General features: G+C 42.6%; 1 protein-coding gene across 8 annotated transcripts in view; it reads left to right on the forward strand.

Annotated features, from left to right (window-relative positions):
• Positions 1-25,075, forward strand: part of KCNMA1 (potassium calcium-activated channel subfamily M alpha 1) — a 544,144-nt gene that overhangs the window by 455,161 nt on the left and 63,908 nt on the right. For all 8 annotated transcript variants that reach the window (XM_077930638.1, XM_028729135.2, XM_077930634.1 and 5 more), the window contains one exon: positions 11,030-11,126. In XM_077930638.1, coding sequence (XP_077786764.1) covers positions 11,030-11,126 — 97 coding nt within the window. The remainder of the gene's footprint in view (positions 1-11,029; positions 11,127-25,075) is intronic.

A 25,075-nucleotide genomic window follows, 5' to 3' on the forward strand; every position in this document is an offset into this window, starting at 1 on the left:
TTGCTACATATCTTGCTTGGGAAATGGAAAGAAACTGAAGTATTAATGGCCAATGTATGAACAAAAAACTGGAAGGGTTTGTTTTTGTTGTTTTTTAAGGAACTTGCAAGGAATTTTTATCTCTCCGAACAGAAAATTAAATGTTTTGATTTAACTCTCTTTGAGTATATGATAAACTCCAACCCAGACCGACTGAGTGCAATTTTTTTTTTAACTACCTTTGATAAGAAATGCATTACAAACTCATCAGCTCAACTTCCTGTTAACAAAGAGACAGCGGCCGTCTGGATTATTCTAGATCCGCAGTGAAACTGCCATACCACGTATATTCAAAGTAAGGCTGTGTGAGTTTGACAAGGGGCAGATGAATCCAGGAGTTATTGTGCAGGGGTTTAAGTCTATGCGGCAGCTGACGGTTGAAATAATCATCCATACATCGCTCTGAGCTAGCTGGGGAAAGGTTGAAGCTGTATATTTTCAACATATCTAGTCTAATGGTTAATCTGTTGTCTTGTACAGAGGGTGCTGGGTAAAATCACAGCAATAGCTGACAGTTTGGAGGAACCGTTGTGAGTCTTTTCAGATGCCTGATTCACAGAGTCATAAGTAGATAAGTCTAAATAGGCATTGTCATTGGAAAACGGGGAGACAGGCATTGTTTGCCCACACCTGAATCAAACCGAACTCTGGTCACCAGAAATCTTGATCATTTTTTTGTGTGTGTGTTTCAGAATTCGTAGCTCATTGTAACCCAGCAAGGCACATTCTCTAAGCATGTTAAATAAGATTTGGGGTGTGTGTGTGTTAAAGGGGATCAGTGTGCTAGCTCTGTCCCTGTTATTGTTCTTATTACCCTCCACAAATCAGAGGTGGATGATTACAGGGTGGGCTCCCCACTTCAGTCAGTCTCTGTGCATCTAATGGAGGTCAATGAGAATAGCGGGTGGAGCTAAGGCACGGATTCTCACTGACCCACCCTCCACCCTTGCATGTTTGTTTAACGTGCTCAGATAATAGCTGAAGGGGGATTTTATGTAAACTGCCAGAAAATAGAAGCCTAGTATTTGGTCTTGTTGGTTCCTTAAGAAGAGGTAAGAAACTGTAAATTGAGGGGAGGGAACAAAATAGTGTCTATGATTAGGGTGTGGCAAGAAATAGTGGAAAACACAGCTATGCTATGCTTCATGGCTCATAATGCTTGAGTAGGATGAGAAATAAATATGAGGTTTTTGCCATTAATACAGATTAATACTCCATAGGCATCTGGAGACACAGTGATTATTGGATGTTGAACAATTCCAAAGAATATTGATGCTGGCAGTGGGCGAGTTCCTTTTTCTTCCTTTTTAAATCATTTTATTTTAAATGCATTCTTGGCACTGCTTCCAGGCAAATCATGCAGGAGCTAGTTTCAGCCATTTGTTTCAAAATGCTGCGCTGGTATTCTGCCTTGTTACATTTAAATTAAAGCTACATAAAGCCCCCCTTTTTTTTAGTTGTGGCAAGTGCACATTCAAAGGGAATATAGCAGAGAGTGCCACAGGCATGGAAATACCCAATTATCTACATTGGTTACTTTTTAAAAAATGCTTCGGGACTTGATTATCATTAAAATTAACTTGAATGTAGCAAATAAATATCAAGGAAAGAAAATTCCAATGAAAGTCCAGAGTTGTCTTTACGTAACTCAAGCTTTAATGACATCTTTCCCTGGGTGCCTCTGGAACAAGATTTCTGCAGGCGTTATGTAGCCAAAATTAGTTATAACCAAAATTATGTCCCTCTACATGCATGGATTAGACACCTAGATTAGGACTAGTTTCTTTAGACGTGGGCTGCCGCCAAAGACATTGGCCTTGCATCTTGTTCTCCCCCTCTTCCTGGTAATGGCTAGCGACCCAAAATGTATGACATGAACTCATTGTGCTCTTGAGTTTCCTTGCCAAGTGGCAGCCAGTGAAATGGAGGAGGGGCGGAGAAACATGCTGGGTGATGAGGTCACATCATGCGTTTCGTCCAGGGTTTAATGTAGCTGTGATTGGACAGCTGCTGTGCATCTCATACCCCACACCAATAAAAGGCAGACCAGATCGGCAACCGCTGTGAAAAGGCAAATAGAACGTGTATATTTCTCTATATGGCTAGTAGCTATTTATTTTCAAGCCTTGCTCATGCACTTCCCAGAGACATTTAGTTTGCCACTGGTGGAAACGGTGTAAGATAAAGTGTAAATTTGTTCTGACCCAGCTGAGCTCTCCTTATAGTCTTCTTGAACCTAGGGAGGGCTGTATCTGGTAGGGATGTTCAGTCTTCCCTTGACTGTTCCTGGAAAAGGTTACCTTGGTTTTTCAGCGTTGTTGGGTTCTGCAGCTCCACCAACTCCACCTCTTACTCTTTTTACACCTAGTCCACCTGTGCACACTGTCTTTTCATGGTTAGCTTTGCTTTGCCTCTCTGTCCAAGGGTTTTGTATAAACTAGAAAGGGTACATGATAGTAGGTATCATTTTCATTGCATCTTAGGTCTTATGCTAGTTGTAGCTCCTGGAGTGATCCCTGTTGGTACACTCATATGAAACCAAGATGCCATCTGCGTTATTAACTCTTTGCTAGAAATAAAGGTCATGGCTGATACTGCCATTCATAAGATAACGCACAAGCAAGTCTTTCAGATAACCTTTAGATGAAACATGTTCACATGCATGCACCCTGAGGAATTACTCCTGGAGCAAGGCTGCAGATGCAAAATGTTAACGTTGAAAACTTTGATTCCCCCCCCCCCCTCTCCTGAATTTGGCGGGCACAGGATTAAGCCATTCATATGGAATTTGTTAAAAAGCAAACCGGAATAACTCTTTCAAGCTTTAATGTATCTGGTGTAGATAGCATGTGATAAGCTTTCTGTGATAGAGACATGTTTCCTGTTTCTAGAAAGCAACTGGTTGACATCTGGGTTCTATGTATACATCCCAATCGGCAATTTACTTGTGAGCTACTTATTTGATTGCAGAACTCTGCATACCTTCCTGTACATACAAAGATACGTGCTTATCAGCACACAAGTTCCCTGCGCTCCCTTTTCTTTACCAGTATTATAATATATTTATAAGCATAAAAGTTTGCTTTCATTGCTCTGAAATTTCTTCATGTGCTTTATTCGCTTTTTGATGTAGTTGGGATCACTAGTGTAGCATGGCTTTGTACAGGGCTGGCCCCCCCATGGGGCAAGGTGAGGTGGCTGCCTCAGGCATCAGGAACCAAAGGGGCAGCAGATTCATACACCAAGGAATAACCCACTCACTACTGCCACAGCCTGATCTGTTGGGTCTTCTGTCTCCTCAACAGCCCTTCCCCTTGCCCACCTCTACAAAGGCCTCTTTGCAAATAGGAGGGCTGCTAGTCTCCTCCCACCCTTGTTCCTGGTGTGTATTATTATTCACCCGCTTGTTCCTGATGGTAGATATCTTCACTCACCCCTTCTTCCTTGGTGGCTGGGGACGGCACCATTTTGTGGTTCGCCTCAGGTGCCCAAATGTATTGAGGGTGGTTAAAATGACAAGGTAATCCTATAAATGCTTACTCCATGGGGCCTCCTCCTCTCAAGCAAATATGTACGTACCTATGAGTAGGCCACATTGAATACAGTAGGGTTATTTTCAGGTAAACGCGTAAGACGATTGCACCTCAAATCACTTTAATATATGCTGTAAGCCACTCATAGTGGCTAGGGAAATCCAGCTAGATGTGCGGAGTATAAATAATAAAATGATGATGATGATTTAAACCATGTCTAAATAACAACGCAACCAAATAAAATAAAATCTAAAATGGTTGTTCCACCGATGAATTTAGCTTATTTATTGGTGATATGGAAGAGGGGGGTCCTTCCTCCCTTTAGAGGTGTCCAGCACTTTCACTACTAGGCTTTTGATGCCATTAGAATACATGTCTCTTCACACAGGCCTGGGGGTAGAATTACTGGGGGAAACTAGCTGAAAACAAAGCTCTTAGCTTGCTGAAATAATATGGCTAATTTTAATTGTGTATAGCATTATTTGCTTGAAGTATTGTTTTAGGATTTATACTATTGCTGTTTTAATGTCCCAGTTGTAAACTGCCCTGGGATCCTGGTGGATGTAGGGTGGATTAGCAATGCTGTGCAAGTGTGCATCTTCAAAAGGGGGGGGGGGAATACATTAGCAATAGTCCAGAAACATTAGTAGTTCCCCCCCACCCAGCCAGCCTGAAGATGAAGTTTTGTAGTCCACTACACAACTCAGTTAAGTCAGGACACCAGGATTCAACATCATTTAGTCCCATTAAATAAAGTTTATTTCATGATTAAGTGCCTGAAAACGTAAATGGAGCTACCTAGCTCTGTTAGCATATTCTTAGATGCTTCCCCTGTTATTTTGGGTGGACTGAGAGAATCCGTCTCCTCTGCCATGAAAAGAGAGAGAGAGATTTTATCAACATGTGGGAAGTAAAGATTCCATTGGATGCACATCCTCTAGGTTGGGATTATTGCTTACAGATGATGATAATATAGTGAAATGAACCTCATATATTTATTTTTGCAAAAGTACATTTTTAGAATAAATGAAGCTGACCACACACGTAGGCCAGGATCCAAAAACCTGCACGCTGAATCTTCCATGGTGACTACAACGCAGCACAGGAGTCTGTAGTTGTGATGGGGGGGGGGGGAGGTTCAGAATATGGAGAAAACGTTTAATGAAAAGTTTTTGAATCCCTTTTCATGCAGTTTGGAGCCTGTGTGGACTTGGGTTCAGAGGCAACTGCCACAAGCCCAAGATTGCCACATAAATCTGATACATCAGTGTAGTTTGGGCAGTCTTTTTAATGCACAAAGCATTAATTTGCGCTTTTTCCTTATTGTTTAGAGGTAAAGAATGAAGCTAAACCGAGTTACTCAAACCGCTCAGTTCAGTCCAAGAGCTCATGTACCCATGCAGTAGTTGGCATCACGTCCACTGATGGAGTCCCGGAACCAGTTACGCTTGTTAATAACCGCAAAGGAGCCCTCCTTCTACCCAGCAATCCCTCGCTGCTGCCCCTTAACTCTGCTGAGCATGGAAAAACTTCCTACTGTAGACTGCAAAGGGCATGCAGCCTACCTGCCAAATGCTGCCATTACCAGAACAAAAAGCCGGGGTTGAACCGAGAGCTCTGTAGGTAGCCCCATAAGCCGGATGCATCAGGCAACCGATACTGCTTTCTGCATGGGTTGTGCAATCTGAACATTTTCAATGTGAAAATGACATTACTAATGCTCAGCTAAGTCCTTGCAGATGTGAGTTTCTCCAGATGTAGTGATTAATACCTTAATCGAGATAGCTAGTCAACTAATGGTTTCTGGTTGGTTTTGTGTTTCCTGTTTGGCTGGCTTTGAAATCTTTACCTTTTTCATCAATAAGCTTGGCAAGTGTACAAGTTTGCATTAATGTTTGATTAATCTTGTTAGCTGTTACAACTTACTTTGGAATCAGCAAAGTTGGGTTTTGTTAAAAGCCCCTGTTAACTGTGTTGTTGGTGACATAGATGAGACAATGAAGGTGACAGATTTATTTTTATAAGCGTATTAAAATAACTTAAATAGCTAAAGACCTTGACCACTGCTTCTTTGAAGTCATTTTCTTGAATGTGCTTAAAGTAAGAATTGAGGATAAAAGCCAAGTAAGATGTTGTTTCAGATGTTCGCCTTTGCACAAAGGCCATTAAAATTACCAGCACATCTTAAATCACTTCATGAAACATTGTCTGGAGGTTATGTCATTGGAATAATGAATATATATATATATATATATATATATAATATCAAAGATTTTAAAACATCCTTGTGACTTTAAAGCTAAACTGCAGTCTAATCAGAGTATCTGAAGCCTCATTAGCCATTGTCTGATGCTTCTCCTACACCAAGTATTCCTCAAAAGATAAAACAGTTTAATGCTGTGCCTATTAGGGAAAAGTAAGCTCTAGGTTGTTGTGAGGATGGTACTGTATATTATGTATTACAATCAAAGCTATCTAGAAAACCGAGGTCTTGGATTTTACAGGATGGGAGTTCAGATCCTACAATATTCTGTGTCAAATTCCTGAACCTCTGTATTTAAGAATTGATAAAAGGAAGCCTGCGTAATTCTGTACATGCATTGATGTCAGTTTATTTTCCAGAATAGTTAAACAAACAAACAAACAATAATAATTTTATCAGTTCAGCAAAAAAAGAACACATTTTCATTAAAAGGCAGTTCAATAAATATGCAGTGTTAACAATTAATTGGGCCATCCTAAGCATAGAAAGCTGGTGTAAATTATGTCAACTTAGGCTGAGCTGGCACAATGGATGCCCGATCCAGAGCTAGTTTATGAAGCTCAGGGAGGGGGAAACACCAGAATGAAACCTGCTTGCCTTCAGTGTTTTGCATTCTTCTTAGCTTTGTTCTTGGGACCAGTTTTCTGAACAAGTCCCATTACTCACGAACAATTAAGAGTTCTCCAGACTTCGGAGGTGTGAGAAACTTGAGGTGTGGGTGTTGGGGGGGATCTACAGAGCAGGCTTCCTCAACCTCGGCCCTCCAGATGTTTTGAGACTACAATTCCCATCATCCCTGACCACTGGTCTTGCTAGCTAGGGATCATGGGAGTTGTAGGCCAAAAACATCTGGAGGGCCGAGGCTGAGGAAGCCTGCTATAGAGGAATCCCAATGCCTACCTTTCCAGGGAGGCCAGGCCAAGTGGTTGAGAGCAAGATCTAGTTCATGTAAATTAAAATTTGGTTGTTATTACCCTTTTTCTTTGAAACTGTCTCTGTGTTATTTTAACCACCAATTTCTATTTTGTCTTGGGATCGACATACTTTAGGAAGCATCCTCTCCCATATCCCCCCCCCCAAATGATTTACAGTGGTGCCCCGCAAGACGAACGCCTCGCAAGACGGAAAACCCGCTAGACAAAAGGGTTTTCCGTTTTGGAGGCGCTTCGCAAAACGAATTTCCCTATGGGCTTCCTTCGCAAGACGAAAGCCCATAGGGAAATCTCCGGGACAGCGGGGAATCGCAGCGCGTCTTCCCCACTGTCCTCGGACCTCCTCCGAAGGCTGGCGGCGGGGCGGAGAGACCTTCTCCCCGCGCCAGCCTTCGGATGGCTGCTCCGAAGGCTGGCGGCGGGGCGGAGAGACCTCCTCCCGCCGCCAGCCTTTGGAAGGCTGCTCCGAAGGCTGGCGGGCAGGAGGAGGTCTCTCCGCCCCACCGGCAGCCTTCGGAAGGCTGCTCCGAAGGCTGGCTACGGGAGGAGGTCTCTCCGCCCCACCGGCAGCCTTCGGAATGCTGCTCCGAAGGCTGGCGGCGGAGCGGAGAGACCTTCTCCCTGCGCCAGCCTTCGGATGGCTGTCCTGAAGGCTTGCGGTGGGGAGAAAAGCCCTTCTCCGCACCGCCAGCCTGGCAAGCGTTCTCCATAGGAACGCATTAATTGATTTTCAATGCATTCCTATGGGAAACCGTGCTTCGCAAGACGAAAAACTCGCAAGAAGAAAAAACTTGCGGAACGAATTAATTTCATCTTGCGAGGCACCACTGTACCTAAATAACTATTATCTCACCTTTCTAGTCTTAAATATCTAAGGTGGCTAAGAAATAATAATAATAATAAAACTACTGCTCAATGTGTAAAGTGAATTACTTTGGGATAAGAGGATCAAGAAGAAATCGAGGGAGTTTGCATTCCCCCCTTCCCCAAACGCTTGCCTAATTTAACTCAATGCCCAAACAAGAGAGGAGTTGGAGCAAAGTTCTTGTCTACAAGTGCTTTGTCCCACGCCAAGCAAATCGCAGCACTCTTAACTTAGAGGTTTTTGCATCCTGAATAGTGGTGATGAGATCTCGTTGGATAAAGCTCTGCTCCAAGTCCCATCTGAAAGTCAGGTGCAGGTGGCAAAGGCATGGGGCAAGATGTTTTCAGCGGCGGCAGACTTAGTTCCTAGGGCAGGCCACACATCACCTTTGTAAGCCACCGAAAGTGCATCTGCTTCACCAGGCATTTGAGAGTGCCTGAGGTCAAGGAACAGGTTGCACGGGGCCCTTCCCCAGAGCATCTCCCACAAGTACATCCCATACGCCCACCAGATGGTGAGGGTGCTGGTATCGCCTGTCCCTGCTTTCTTTTTCTTCCTTTAAAAGCTGGTGCTTAGTGGAGGAGCACCAGGCCAAGCAGTTGTAGTGACCAGCCTCTGCTTCCCTCTATAATACCTCCCCCCCCCCTCTGCATTAGGCCCAGCTTTTAAAGGTGCAAAAATGGGGCTGGGCATTTCAGTGCCACTGACTCTACCTGCCACTTGCTCCCACTTCTGCCATCTAGTAAACCTGCAGTGGGACTGCCTATGGGATCTACGGACCTCGTACCTACGGGACCGCCTCTCCTGGTATGTCCCACAGAGGAACTTACGTTCTTCAAACAAAAACATCATGGAGGTCCCAGGCCACAGAGAGGTTAGGCTGGCCTCAACCAGAGCCAGGGCTTTTTCGGCTGTGGCTTCAATCTGGTGGAACACTCTGCCACAAGAGATTAGGGCCCTGCGGGACTTGACATCTTTCTGCAGGGCCTGCAAGACAGAGCTGTTCCGCCAAGCCTTTGGCCAGGGCACAGCCTGACTCTCTCCTTCGGCAATCTTCACAGAACTCTAGCCTAATGGTTGCCATCAATTTGATTTGAAGTAAATTTTTAATGAAATGATTTTAGAATGTTGTATTATTTTATTGTTGTTAGCCGCCCTGAGCCTGGCTTTGGCTGGGGAGGGTGGGATATTAATAAAAAATTATTATTATTATTATTATTATTATTATTATTATTATTATTATTAGGAAAGTGCCCCTGGTACCCCTGTCCCCCCTTCTTCTTTTTTTAAAAAGGTAAGTAGAGAAGAAACATATTGTGGAAAAGGGAAAGTACAGGTGCTTCAGCTACCTGGTTTGGCTCTTCTCCAATCATCACTAGCCCTTCAAAATTGTAATAAAATTTTTTGTGTGTGTGTGTAATGGTGGTGTTTTTAAAATGGTGCCAGCTGCAGTGGGCTCTGTTGTTGGCTTTTCATGGTCTGTAGTAACGTTTAGAAACGGTCGTTTAAATTTTATTTTTTTAATTCATTTGCAATCCATATGTGCTGCTCATTGCTTCAGTCAGGAAGCAGTTAATTGGGGAATCAGTTAATACAGTGGTTCCCAAACCTTCCCCCCTCCCCTGCCATGGGCCAGTTGAAAATTGCTGAAGGTCTTGGTGGACCACCTATTTTTCTGCCTATTGTAGCAATTGTAATGTGCCGTGCTAGATGCTGTATGAATTTTAGCCGCATTTTTCTTCAATTTCTTATGTATTGCGTTGCAATTAGAATTCCCTAGAAGCAGTGAAAATGCAACTGAAGTCAAGTGCGTTTATATACCATTGATTTCAGTGGCAACATAAAACACATGCTTAACTCTCTCCCAATCAAACTGATAGTGGTGCTGTTTCCTATGTGATCCCTTTTGGCGGGGATCATTTCGGGAAATTAAGCAATTTGACTTTTGCAGTGCTTGTGCCATGCCGAATGGCATTTCCTTGTTTTTGTTTTTTGAAAGATGCATTTTATAATTCTGTGGAAATGGATTAGTATTTTAAATCAGATCTACCTTTTAAGTGGGTCATTGTAATATCCACATAGTTCTTTGTTTCTTTTGTTAATTTTCGTCCTGCTCTTTGGCCACAGTTCTCACAGTGATTCATAACATCACTCTCACTGATGTACTTTTTGCTCCTTTTCTTTTAACTTGGACACAACTTCTACCTAAGGCTCAGCCACTTCAGTCATATTTAGTCTTATTTTTATTTTTTAGTTACAGGATGGAAATAAACTTGTTTTATTTTGTTTGTGTAAATTTCTCATATGGGACATTGACAGAAAGAAACTCTTTAAAATGGCGGAGCTCTGATCTGCTTAGAGTGATAAATGGTAGAGCCTTAAACATTAACAATAGTGGCTAAATACTGTATTTACTCGAATCTAATGCTTACCTTTTTGGCCAAATTATGTTGCGAAAATTAAGGTGTGCATTAGATTTGATGGCACATTTACATTCGCCAGCAAATACTTTTTTTGGTTTCAAGGTTCTGAAAATTGAGGTGCATATTAGATTCGATGACTTGAATAAGTATGGTACTTACTGCTAGCTTGTAAGGAAACTTGCTGTAATTTTGGGTGAGGTGAAGACCCTCGTGCAGTAGTGTTAGCCAAAGGCGGTTTTGTTTTTAATAATATTAAGGTGGTTGGCTGCTATTGTTTTACTATTCAGAAGATGATCTTCCCCTCAAAGTGCACTTCATCCCCATCAAAAGAACCTCTGCCACAATTCCCATCCTTCGTTATACAGGAAGTTCTCCCGTCATTTGGTCTCGTTCCACCTGCTCCTGTGATAACATCCCCTTTTGTGATAAAGGGAGAAGCGATGAGTTCTGAGTTGTGCTGGAGATCAATGCGCAGCTGCAGAGTTTTTATTTATTGCAAGCATTGAATATCAAGGCATTGAATGCTGCACATCTCTTCACAAAGACTCTGTGGTCTGGCATTCAAGGAGTCAGAACCGATGGGTATTGGGTTCTTTAATAAAGTGCAGTCTGGTAACGTTCAGTGTTCGGATTCCGAATAGACTTCATCTTTTGGTGTATGCATCAGGACACTAATTTCCGTTTTCCAAAAACGCAGCCTAACTAAAAGAAAAAAGGATGATCTTTTATGAAAGCATGTCATAACTTCTTCAGTCAATACCTTGCTTTTCTTTCCTCCTCCTCTTCCTCGTCTTTCAAACTGATCTATTTTGACTAACACCAGTTTGGTCTTTATTGAGCATAGACAAGATAGCAGTGAAGTATCAGTGTGTGAATGGAATTGTGTGTGTGTGTGTTCTTTGGCTATTTCGCCTGTATGACGTGTGGCGATCTGAGCTGATCCTAACCTCATCATGGGTTGCCTGTATTTCCAGTTGAAGATGAGCAGCAGCTGACGACACTCTCGCCCAAAAAGAAGCAGCGAAACGGAGGCATGAGAAATTCGCCCAACTCCTCACCCAAGCTGATGAGGTAAGACCCTAAGCAACTCGCATCTTTATCTCCTCTCCCAACATATCCTCCTCCCCAATAAAAATGGTGGTGGACGGGGTGGGGGTGTCATGGCAGGGTGGTGGGGAAAGGAGAAGATTGTTAGATGGTTTCTGAAAGGCTGAAGTATTTATTCTGTCAGCTTGTCAGCAGTTAATGATAGAGCTGGAAAAAAAAATCTGTCATGAAAAACAGTTTGAAAAGCTGTTTGAAAAATACATAGGCTTTAAAGTCTTAGCTGTCACCCTGTCCTGTCCATGTGTAGTTCTTAAACAGCAGTGGCACTAATGATAGCACTAACCAATCAGAAGAACTCATGTGGTTAGTTTGCCTTGGGCAATTCTCTTTTTGTCGGAATCCCTCTGAGTACTGTTTTCTGTACTTAAGGCCATATGTGAGATGTATCATCACAATCAAAAATGAACCTGAATATTACCTTCCTTTTATCCTGTCGATTGAAATCAAATTTCCCCTAATTGATTTTGACTGTGGTTTTTTTTTTAAGGTCTAGTAATCTTTGTACTTGCCAAAGCAAAGTTCGAAACTAATGCAGTTTTACTGAGGCTAAAAGCAATATTAATTATGAAATAAGGGGACTTTTGCTTTTTTTAAAAAAAGACATTATGAAGGCAGGTGGTGAAAACATATTATGGATGTTAGTGGTTTCCCCCTCCCATGTGTTTTCAGATGTGCAGCATTTGTTTCCAGTAGAGCTCCCCTATAGATTACTTTCGTGGGATGAGCCCTAAGCAAAGGTTTTCTGGAGCTGATATTGCAAGCAAGCCCACCTGAGGCTGTATACTAAGTCTCTGGGAACTGCTGCCCCTTAGCAGGCTTGTCTTGAACTCTCCCCATGTTACACCCCATCCCCAGTGAAGCCCTCTCTCCTCAGACCACATCCCTCATGGGCCTCTAATCACTTGAGTGTTTCTTCCAGGCTAGAGTGTGCGTCCTCACACTCAGATAGTAACTCTTGCTTGTCTGGATGGATGTTAGGATGGAGTGTCTGAGTGTGTATAGAAACTAATCTACTGTACAAAGCTAAAATTCGCCATTGTTGCCCCGCCCACACTTGTCCCTGACTCCACCCACCACTGCCATGTGACTCCTAGGAAGTTGACCAGAAGGGAATGAGGCCCTTGAGCTGACAGAGGTTTTCACTCATCTTATTAAAACTTTCTTGTCCTGAGAAAAATCTCCACATTACCCTGAGTTTTGCTTTAGGCAAAATCCCATGGCAGAATAGAGATATCTGGGATACCCACTGCCAAGAAACAAATCGGTAGCCTTACTAAAACCCTCGCAATTCCTCAGATGTTTCGCTCTAGTAGGAGGCCCCAAGTTCACTTTAGATTTTGCTGTTGGCCAAATTCTATTAATGATTCTGTAAGGGCCATCCCAATGGTGGTGGTGGTGATTTTACAACCACATTTTAAGAAATGTTACACATATTACGTGGACATTGTGATGGCACTGTTGCAGAAATTTTGGGACATGATTTCCCTGCATGTATTTTCATGTAAAGTTGAACTTTGGGTACAAATTATGACCAATTTAGATCCAAGTTATCGTACCTAAATTAGCAGAAAGGCAAATGGGTGTACTGTATTTGATTAAAGGAGAACATAAGAAGAGCCTTGCCAGATCATGCCAGGGACACGTTTAGTCCAGAACCCACTTCTCACAGTGGCCAACCAGATGCTTATGGGAGATCCAGAAGCAGGACCTGAATGCAACATCACTCTCCCTGCTTTTGATTCCCAGCAACTGGTATTCAAAGGCATGCCTCCTCTGATGAATACACAAATATTTGCAATTATTTGATATTTCTGCTTTACTGCTATCTTATTTCAATGGCAATATGGATGGACAGATCAGCCTGTTTCTGGTCTGTGAGCCATTTGCACGTGTTCATAGCTCTGCTCTGCCTGTTTTGGTAAAAATGTACAATTTTTGAAAATCCGCATTTAAATACGTATTTTTAACAGAATACACAATTTAAAAAATATTTCCCCCCAAATAATATTTTAAAAACCCCCTGAGAACCACGTTTGCAGAATCCAACATCAGGATCACTGTGTTTTGATCCTCACATTAGCTTGAGAGGTGCAAGTCAGATTGTATAGGAACTCACAAAGGTTGAATTCCTACAGGCATCACTACCTGGCAGCGGTCAATGTTTCTCTGATGGCTGTCAACAAATCCATATCTTACTTCCCCTCCCCACACTTCCTATCACTAAGTGCAGCTCAGAGAAATATGCATTCAATTGCTCCTGCAGTAAGTCACCTCTGAGACCACCATTTTATCTCCAAGTTGTTTCCATTGGAATAATTTAGGATGGCAGGACCTGGGTTGATTCTTAGAGGGGAAATGCACCTAGTTCTGTCCTTTTTGCCCACTACAGGCCATGTATTGCTGTTCTAAATGCTCCCTGACTTTTTGCTAACTAAGCCTATGTAAACTACAGTAATTGCCTGTGCAATACTGGTTTGCATACATGTTTATGGGAGGTGGGGGAGAACTTTCTCACTTGTATGGTGCATGTTGTCATTCCATCATTTCCAATCCACTTATTTCTAAGTCATCTCATCTCCATTAATTTTACCCACTTGAAGTTTTAAAGGGGGGGGGAGCGCCCCACCTCCCATTCCTGCTATCATCTAACAAATGTAGGGGCATCAATGTGAAATAAAAGGAGAGAGAGAGAAGGGGGCAGAGCAACATTTGGAGTGAAGTGCACTGTCCCTGTTTGCTATGTAAAGTATGCCTCATTTCTTTGATCTTGAGTCATAATAATTCTAGGGAGTTATACTGTTTTCATATGCTTCAAAGCTGTGTCAAAGTTTTGCTGCTTTAGGGTACTTCTTTATTCTACCGGCTCTTGGGTACTGAGATGACAGGTCCTCGGCACTAGGTGCAGGCTTTTTCAAGTCATAGCCTTCAGCAAAACATCAAATTACCAAATACAGGCTAACACACTTCTACACAAATGCCTTTCCTGTAGATATATTATACCATATATATTAAATACTTTAGTGTTACACGGTACATTTTATGTGCAATAGAAAGTGATGGTTTGAGGTAGCCTTAGGGGGACTTCCCCCCTCCCCTTCTACAAGCCGAAAAAGCTAGTGTATACCATATCAAGTATGGTTTTTACAGGACTTTCTGCCCGAAGGCCTTTGTAAATAAGTAATGATCAACAGATTGGCTGTGGGTTTTTGAAAAGCATGCCTGTGTCAGCTTGCATGATGGGGGAAGAATTTTCAAAGTGGAGCCTGCTTTCATTGCCTGCTGAAGAGGGACTAAGGGAGATTACTCATCCCAAACTTGAGCTGTCTGCTCAGTAACACATCAGAATTGCTAAACATAGGTCAGGCAATGAGTGGGGAGCTTGCCAAAACTGAACTTGTTTTTGCTTCCTCCCCGGTCTTCTCTGCTGGACTCTAGTCACCTGTCCTTAGTGGCAGACCCCTGACCCTGTCCCTACAACCTACATCTTGTGCCCTTCACCAAGAGAAGCATCATTTGGGGGCTCTATGTTTACGAAGCCCCAAAGATGATAAATCAGAATATTGAAAAAGGCCATTTTGCAAATTTGTATGAACCAGAAATATACTATTTATCTTAAACATCTGCAAATAAATTATTAGACTAACCCCAGCTGATTTTCTCTGCCTAGTTCATTGAGTTTATATGCAAAAGCCCCATGAGAAATTTAACTAGTCTTATCGAAACTTTTTCTAATCCCTATTGAAATATTGTATGTGGCTGGCTTGTGAATGGAAGCTTACAAATTGAGCTTGAATTTCATTTTAGGTTGGTAACTAAAAGCCACAATGGGAAATGCTTCTAGTCTAATATATGACCCTTTTTTGCTTCAGGAAACCTCTACAATCCATGCACTTAAGTGGAGGGGAGTTCTCAAACAGTAGCCCCACCCTGAAATGCCCCTGCCTTTCCTAAATTATTGGATGAAACGGAATATCTGATACTTGTAAATAGAAGGTTAAAATGGAATGCACAGGTCCAAGAAAAAATGATTCAGATCCTGGATTCCCATGACTTTGCTTTATTAAAGGGGGAAATGTTGTTAGAAACAGGAAACATAATCAGACTTTATGAGAACATAATCAACCGAATGCGCCCACTGTTGACCACAACTAGTGTGATAAAAAACAAAAAGATTAAAAGACAGACTTGGTTTGATAAGGAATGCCTCATGTCAAAGTGCTTTAGAAACTGACAGGACTTCAAAAGTTGTTTGTGATATGGCACAGAAGTCTGCCAATAAAAGAAAAAAAAATGTTGAGAATCCCCCTGGCCATTTCACACAGCCTTGGGCACACCTAAAATAGTACTTGGGATCCTGACTGTGGAGATTTATATATGGAACAATTTGACTACCATAAAAATGGAACGACTTACGGTTACTGTATTTATTTATTTGGAAAGTTTCTATTTTTTCAGTTAATGAGACTATTACCAACCCCTTGACAGATTACTGATTTATCTTTACACCCATAAGCAGCTGTATACTTGGAGCACTCCCCCTTTAATTCATTTAAAGCTGATACAGTGGTACCTCAGGTTACATATGCTTCAGGTTACATACACTTCAGGTTACACACTCTGCTAACCTAGAAATAGTGCTTCAGGTTAAGAAGTTTGCTTCAGGATAAGAACAGAAATCGGGCTCCAGCGGCGCACCGGCATCAGGAGGCCCCATTAGCTAAAGTGATGCTTCAGGTTAAGAACAGTTTCAGGTTAAGTACGGACCTCTGGAACGAATTAAGTATTTAACCCGAGGTACCACTGTACATTGATAACATTCATCAGTAAACGTACATTGGTGCATAGTGTGTTTTCTTCTGCGGAGGTCCTAAACTGGCTGTTAGTATTAGGGAGGACTATGCTCTTGAATAACAAAATTGAATGGAATCCCCTTTCCCTGTCTTAATTCACAGCATTCGTAGGATAGGGGCCCCATTCAAATGCAATGATCCAATAAACCGTGGAGCCAGCGTAGTGCCATGGTTAAAAGCATTGGGCTCAGATGGTGGATACTTACCGTATTTTTCGCTCTATAACACGCACCAGACCATAACACGCACGTAGTTTTTAGAGGAGGAAAACAAGAAAAAAATATATATTCTAAACGAAATAGTGGATATATGATTTTTGTGGTTCATGTTGTGGCCACATGTGATCTGACAGTGAGTTTGGAGTAGCCCAATGCAAAAATCCTGAGGATCCATGTGGATCCATGCTTTGTAACCACGGAGGAGAGAAGGAAGGGGAACCATGGATCCTCTGCTCACGACTGCAGCAGATCCCCCCCGCCACCCGCAGGCATTCGCTCCATAACACGCACAGAGATTTCCCCTTACTTTCTAGGAGGAAAAAAGTGAGTGTTATGGTGCAAAAAATACGGTAGGTTTGAATCCCCATTCAGCTAGTCATGATCTCTCAACCCTACCTACCTCGTAGGGTGGTGGTTGTTTTGTGCAGATAAAAAGGGAGGAAGAGCATGTATGCTATCCTGAGCTCTTTAAAAGAAGAGTGGGATAACAGTGGAATGAATAAGCAGATCAGAAATCAGTCCTTCCCACACACGCACCCACCTTCAAGGAAGAGGATGTGGTTGGTTAAAAAACTGTTTCCTGGGACATTTGAGCCGAGAAATTGTAGTTTAACTACTGCTTATTCTATGAGTTTGTTTTGCTGCTTATTATCACTAATGGCATGCAACGTTTATTTTGAGTACAACTTTGGGATTAACATTAGGATTGATAGTCCTTAGAAACCCCAAATGCCCCTCCCTCCCATCCATTTCCCTGGTAGCTGTTGCTGCTGTTCTGACTCTTCCTCAGAGCAGTTTACCTATTATATTTCTTTATTTTAAAATTACAGGAAATATAAGGGGGTCAGATTGAATTACCTCCGTGGGCCCTGGAGTTTTAAATTGGGTTTTTTTGTCACTGTTGGGGAAATTACATTTCCTTGGTCTACTTGTGCCTGACCGATTCATTGCCTAGTAACATGCCAGGCACTGGAAGAATGAGGGAAATCTCCTTTGCATTCCCTTTCCTTTATTTCCACTCTGTCTCTTGCTGCTGCCACGGAGCAGCAGTCACATATATGTGGGTTGGCTGGAGGTGGTTTGTCATCTGTGACTGGGTAGGAGGGGAAATGAATGAAATTCTTCACCAGATCTGAGTAAAATCTAAGCTCCCTCTCACCCATTCTCTCTCTCTCCAACTCCCTCCTTTCCCCTTTAAGTGAAGTATATGGGGACAGCACTGTGGCGACACTCGGGGAACACAAGTAGAGCACCTGTGTGGTGTAGTGGCTCGTAATCTGGTGAACTGGGTTCGATTCCCCGCTCCTCCACATGCAGCTGCTGGGTGACCTTGGGCTAGTTACACTTCTCTGAAGTCTCTCATCCCCACTCACCTCACAGAGTGTTTGTTGTTGGGGAGGAAGGGAAAGGAGATTGTTAGCCGCTTTGAGACTCGGGATATCAAATCCAAACTACTACTACTCCTCCTCCTCTTCTCCTCCTCCTCCTCCAGAAGCTGCCATGCTTATGTGGCAATATACCAGGACACAAGACCCTGGGGCCCCAAAACTGGATTTCCTAAAATAAGTTGGGGCATTGTGGTGGGTGGGTGGGTGGGTGGGGCAAGGGACCTGCCAGCTGGTGGCTGTTGATATAAAGTAGGGGAAAATAATGTTTAAAGCAGTATGGGGGAGGTCCACCATGGCACTCAGTTCTTCCACACAACATGGAAGAGTCATGGAAGTGAGCCTGAGGATCATCTTGTCCAACTCCCTGCACTGCAGGAATATGCAGCTGCCCCTTACGGGAACTGAACCTGCAACCTTGGCATTATCAGCACCACACTCTAACCAACTGAGCTATCCATAATGAAAGAGGAAAGAGATGTTGTCAAAGACATTTAGTTCCAACTTTAGGCAATAAGTAAACAGTTACAGACGTATAACACAGTTGACATGCAAAGCGTTAATTTTTTTTTATTAATGAGCACAAAACAGTGGTAGAACATAAACTGCAACAGATCTGTGGTGTTGATCTGTAGTTAGCATCACCGTCAGAAGAGGTTTAGGTCTCATTCAGGGAGCCTGAAGTCTAAAGCTGTGTTAGAAATCTTGAAATAATGTAGGGTTTGTACAGAGAGGATATTTCCTCGGCTCCCAGTGGAGGGCTGGAAATAAATGTCACATGCCATTACTGACAATAATATCCCACCAAATCAATTTGTATAGTAGACGAAAGAAATGCATTGATTAATGGGGTAATCTTTGTAGCAATTGTATGGTTGTATTTAATGTGACCCCTATTGTATGTGACCGGAAAGTAACGGGGCAACTTAAGCAAAACTGTGGAACCTACCAGACCCAGACAAGGTGTGTAAACAGTTGCTGGCGACACTGAAGTGTATAATCCAACTTCTCATGCATAAAGCCCATTTAATGGAATGGGGGTTTTATTGGAGCACGTTTTGTTCTTGTGTTATATGCTATTTGTTGCAACGGGGCTTGCACTGGGGGAAATTCCTGGTGGACTGCGCCTCTAGTCCTCAGTGCTTCAGTTGCTGCAGTTTCATGAGTCCGGAGTACACAGGAAATGTCAGACCTGCTGAGACAATGCCTCTTAATGCAGAAGCAAATAGCATGTGACAGGGCCCAAGGGCCTGAAGAGAAAACAAATAGTTTGTCCCTGTCCACTCCAAACTGAATGGTATACTTGACATTGGCCTCTAGACAAGCAGCATTCTCAGCAAAGGGTCATTCTCATTAGTGTCCCTGATCACACACCAGAATCACAGAGGCTCTGGGTCTGCTGGGTTTCCAGTTTGTTGCCAAGGAGAATTTCATAACCCTGAGGATTTTCCTTGATTTTTCTAACCCCCACCCCCTCACCCCACCACTGCCTTCACTCCCTGCCAACCGAACCAGGACACACTAAACTTGTTCAGAGATTGCCAAGGTCCAGCAAAGTGACTGCGAAAAGGACAGCGCTTCTGCATTGTTTGTGAAAATATAATGAGACAGGCTTATGAATAAATATAAAACACAGCCACAATGTGTATATTTAAATGATGCTCCCCCATGTTAGACTAGTTGTAGTTTGTTGGATGAGGACTACTAGACTTTCCCCCTTTTCACAGATGCATGCTATATTCTGTTCAGTCAATGCAGTGCTGAATTGCATCTTTCTCTTTATGACACATAATGCTCTAAGCCAGTTTCCCAAACTTGGGTCTCCAGCTGTTTTTGGACTACAGTTCCTATCAGCACCAGCTAGCAGGACCAGTGCTCAGGGATAGTGGGAATTGTAGTCCAGAAACAGCTGGAGATTCAAGTTTGGGAAACTATAAGATGTTCTTAACCTATGGGATTTGGAAGGATTAGGCACATTAGTGAGCAGAATTTATTGAGTATTTGAACCAAAGTTTTCCTTCAAGTTGATGACATACTTTTTGGACATGCATCATTTCACGACACAGTAATTCAGTTTTGCACCATTTTGCAACACACAGTAATTCAGTTTTACTAGCAAACCAGAGGTTAAACGAACCCTTTTCCAGCCCCAGGAGGAGTGCGGGGAGTGTTCATGCAACACACCTACACACTGCAGCCACCACACTAATGTGTCGTGATGCAGTTTGGAAAGCTCTGGTTTAAATGGACACCATCCCAGGGGCTCGGGGCTGCTAACGGTATTGTTACAAGAGATAGTATGGTGTAGTGGTTAAAGCAGGCATCCCCAAGCTTGGACCTCCAGCTGTTTTTTGGACTACAATTCCCATCATCCCTAGCTAACAGGACCAGTGGTCAGGTATGATGGGAATTGTAGTCCCAAAACAGCTGGAGGGCCGAGTTTGGGGGTGCTTGGGTTAAAGTGTCAGACTAGGACTTGGGAGACCAGGGTTCAAATCCCCACTCAGTCATGAAGCACACTGGGTGACTTTAGGCCAGCTGCTATCTTCCAGCTTAACCTATCTCATAGGATTGCTGTGATGATGAAATGGGGAGAGGATAAACATTGTACTCAACCATAAGCTTCTTGGAGAAAAGCTGGGGTATATAAGTAATAAACAAAATAATAAACTATTCCATATCCCTCTTTGTATCTGGCCACAGATTGTTAGAATAAAAACTTAGGCCACCACTTCTGGGATATACACAAGTTTGTCTCCAGGGAAACAGAAATACAGAGGAGAGGGGCAGCCATCAAGGATCCCAAGTCATAAGAAAAATAAGTCAATTGCCACATGTTGATAATGCTCTGATCACATAAAATCCCAGCTACCTCATTCATATACACTTTGCTGCTATAATAATTATTATGTTACACTTGTCTATTATTATTATTATTATTATTATTATTATTATTATTATTGTCATTATTATTCAATTAAATTTTACAACCATGTACAAAATAAAGAGAAACTCCCATAGATCTCTTACTTGCACTATTATAACCCTACATCTGTAGGTCTTACAATCAAGCACAAAGTCTGCCATGTATGCAGAGTAAATATGGATGCTTCCAAATTCATCCTGTTTTTAAACTTCCAGCAGCACCATGCTATTTGTTTTTAGAATATCCCAATAAAAAATACATTCAGCTATTGTATGAAATAGGTATCCGAGCTAATCCTTCCTTTCCATGAAAAGCAAACACTAATAGACAAACTAAACTCTTCAAACATTGATCACCTAGACAAGAGGCTCTCACAATTTTTTATTCTTCCCTGCCTGTTGACGATGGCTTTGGTCATTTAAGGCAATATGGGAGTACTTAGCAGTAGAGGATGAAGGCTGTGGAGAACCAATGTGTCCTATTAAGTCTCTGCTAGCTACCGAGAAACTATGATTACTAGAAGCATCAGTGATTACAGTGTGGGGTGTACAAAACAAGCCCCATCCTCCATGGAACGATATATCATCCCAAAGTGTAGATGCAAATTTTCACAGGGTAAGTCAAAGTCATAATACCATAGGATTATCCTTTGCTTCTAGGCTGGAAATTGCTAACATACTGACCTAATTTGGACATGATAGCTATTATGGTTTAATATTACCAGACTGAGCTTTGCAGTCACTCCTCTTGCACGACTATGAGAAGAAGACAGAAAACTTTGGCTTCTGTTGTTAATTAACTATAGCTTAATGTTATGTCAACCTCAAACTGTGCTTAGTTTTAACCACAGTGTGTTGAAACATGCCCACTTCAAACCATGGTTTCTGAAGCAGGCTTATTTTCAATAAACCATAGTTAATATTAACCACAGTTTAGGGTTTGGCCATAACCATAAGCTCTGGTTGATAGACAGTGGAACTGGCAGCTTCCAGTCTCCTCAAGGCCATGCCACAGGAGAGGGAAGTATACAACCCTAAGGCTCATTCACATATCACTAAGCCATACTTTAACATTATGTCTGATCTAGGCCAATTTGAGCAGCTGAACGCTTTTCAGTTCTCATTGTCATATATGGGATTTAAATCCAGGTAAGCATGGATTGCAGCCTTATAGGGATTAGGTTAAGACTCTTAATAGCTAGTGGCCAACTACATTTGCAGATAACTGCCATTACAATTGTTATCTTTTACTTAGTACTTTTAACATGCAAATTACTTGATGGTATTTCCTGTTTTAAAGAGTGGAGATCAATGGAGAGAGATAGTGGGTTGGTTAAGAGATAACATGAAAGAATTGTAGTTCAGACTCTAAGCTGCAATTTGTGTTCCAGGCATACAGGCAAACCATGGTTTGTGTGGTTTCTGTCTTTTCTCATGTTCCTTGAAAATCCCCAAATGCTTTCTCAAATTGTGGCTTCCAAGAGAGGAGCAACATCCCAAACCATGGTTTGTATGTTTGGATGTAATGCTGGCTGGCTTTTCTCCAAGGTTAACAAAGGCTGGATTATGTAAACTGGGATTCCATTTAGAGTAAAATACGAATTTTAATTTTTTTCCAGATAGAACACCAAATAGTCGGGCAACTAGAAGACTCTTTCACTGAATAATGATTCTTAGGCACTCCGTTGTACAAATTCTTCTGGCTGGGTGTTAGGTACCCCCTCCCCGTGCCAAATTACCTAAATTCTGAAAACAGCAGCTGGTAAAAGAACATGGAGAGGGGCTAAAGGTTGAGTAAACTCGTGACATCCTCTTAGAATCCTCATATAAAATGTTCCAAGTGGGAGCCATGAGAACAAATCTTACTTATGTCGGAAACCTTGCTAACCAAATGCAGGCTGCACTTAAGATACCATAATGTTTCAGATACAATGTGCTCAGGTTTGAAACACAAATATAAAACCGAATCAAAACCCTGTTAGGTGCAGCAGATAGCTGAGCAGAAATCTGGGGGAATAGTCCACGGCACATTCAATCTTTTTAGGACTTGAATGAAAAGACTCTCATTTGGTGATCCACTCATGGCAGTTGTCTGGGGCTAAACTCTGAACATCAGAGCGGGAGGAGAAAGGTACATTTCTTTACTCATCACTGTGACCCTTTTTTTGCCTGACAGAGCTGCTTTCACATGTGCTCTGAATCCTTGGAAATTTCATTGCTGATTAAGCTTGTGAAAGTAAAGGTCAGCCAGAAAGTGTCATTAGTGCGACACACACTCACACACAGGGGCTACAAATTCTCATTACAACTTAATGCCATTGGTGCAGACTGGAGAGGGTCACGGGCGCTGGCTAATGCTAGCTGACAAATGTTGGGTGTATTAGTCACAAAACATTTGCCAAGTTCCATCAGAGCGGCGTGACAACCTCTGCAGCCAGTCCCAGCGAGCTGCCGCAGTAGTCGGTGGAGTTTGCCTGTGACAAGCCGTCAGTCTTGGCTTGGTGGAGCTTTGGAGCGCCAGTCAAAGCAGTCAGGGAAGATTGAAGTGACAGAGACCCACTGAGCAAATAGCGAAACATGCAGCACATTATGAAATATTCAGCTGGGGTGTAAAACCTCTAAACGCTTTTTCAATTATTAGCACCTGCATTCTCTGCCTACATCTAACACTAACAGCATGCTAATTGCCACAATTTGTTAGGGTGGCTGTAAGGGGAACCGTGAAAGGCAGGAGATGTTACTCGCTGCATTTAAACATGGTACATTTGCAAGGTGCCTGTTCCCATTTACACCTTTCCAAAATATCCCAAGCCAACCAAATCACTACATTGCTGCATGCAGACAGAAAGCTGCACATTTGTAGAGTCAATGTGTGTCCACCTGCTCCCACAGGGCATACAGTCAATTACTCTCTGGGAGAGCAATTGCTGCTAAATATTTCCCATGCTAATGAGACACGGGCCTGTGCCATCTTCTTGTGTGGCAGAGAATGATGCACTACCTCTCCTGTATAAACCTAGTTACATCAGACAATAGCCATGCATGCATAGCCCTGTGGCTATAATTTCCCTTTGAGGAAGAATCATGCTAAGCAGGTTCACCCAAATACCTTCCATGGACCCCTCACATCAAATAATTTCCTTTCTATGTTGTATGAAGGAGGCATTCCTCTCAAGCATGAATTGCCTCCATTATGCAGTACTGTATAACAAAAACCCAAAGCAGCTTTGGAAGTGGGTTTTGAGCAGAGAAGCAGTGAGCTTGAGCTGATAGTATTTTATCCTTTTCCTGCCTGCTCTTTCTCCTCTCTGGATTATCCCTGTGGAATATGTGGAGGAACAGTATCCAGTCATCCAATTTATGCAGTACAGTGGTACCTCGGGTTACATACGCTTCAGGTTACATACACTTCAGGTCACAGACTCCACTAACCCAGAAATAGTACCTCGGGTTAAGAACTTTGCTTCAGGTTGAGAACAGAAATTGTGCTCCAGCGACGTGGCGGCAGCAGGAGGCCCCATTAGCTAAAGTGGTGCTTCAGTTTAAGAACAGTTTCAGGTTAAGAACGGACCTCCAGAACGAATTAAGTACTTAACCCGAGGTACCACTGTACTTGCCCCTCCAAAACTGGGGAAGGTAATTGGTTGCACATTCATACCATATAAAATGCTGCCTCCTTATTTCTCACAGCAAATAAAGAAGGATCCCTGGCTGTTTCACAAAACAAATTATTACAGAATAAACAAATAAGCCACTTTTCAAAACTACACCCTCGCAAAGTATAGAGGAGAGACAAGTTGCATTAGAAAAAAGGGCATAGCATGATGTGCAGATTAAGATGGCTAATTTTTCTAGAGAGACGAAGCCGTTGTGAAGAGGAAGGCTTTCAAGACCTGCCTAAATGCTAGAGTTCAAGGGTCGAGACATAAGGCCACTGGAAGGGAGCTCCATAGTTTTGAGGCCACCACTAAAAGTCTGCCAGCCTAACAGATCTTAACAGCAGGCACTCAGGAAGGACCCCTGAGGTGGAACTTAGTGTATATTCAGGAGTATATGGGTGATGGCAACCCTTTGGGTAACCTCGCCCCAAGCCATTTAGGGCTTCTAAGATTAAGACCAGCTCTTTGAATTGGGCCTGGAAATCTACTGGCAGCCAGTGCAACTTGTGCAAAATTGATGTTGTGAATTCAGGTTTTCTGGCTCCCAGCACTACAGTGGTATCTCAGGTTACAGACGCTTCAGGTTACAGACTCGGCTAACCCAGAAATAGTGCCTCGGGTTAAGAACTTTGCTTCAGGATGAGAATAGAAATCGCGTGGCAACTGCACGGCAGCAGTGGGAGGCCCCATTAGCTAAAGTGGTACCTCAGGTTAAGAACAGTTTCAGGTTAAGAACGGACCTCCAAAACAAATTAAGTTCTTAATCCGCGGTACCACTGTATTCATACAGCTGCATTTTGCCCAGAGTGTAGCTTGAAAACCGTCTTCAGAGATAGCCCCATGTAAGCATGTTGCAGCAGTCTTGTTTGGAGGTAA

Source organism: Podarcis muralis, chromosome 6 (assembly GCF_964188315.1).
Source record: "Podarcis muralis chromosome 6, rPodMur119.hap1.1, whole genome shotgun sequence".
NCBI lineage: Eukaryota > Metazoa > Chordata > Lepidosauria > Squamata > Lacertidae > Podarcis > Podarcis muralis.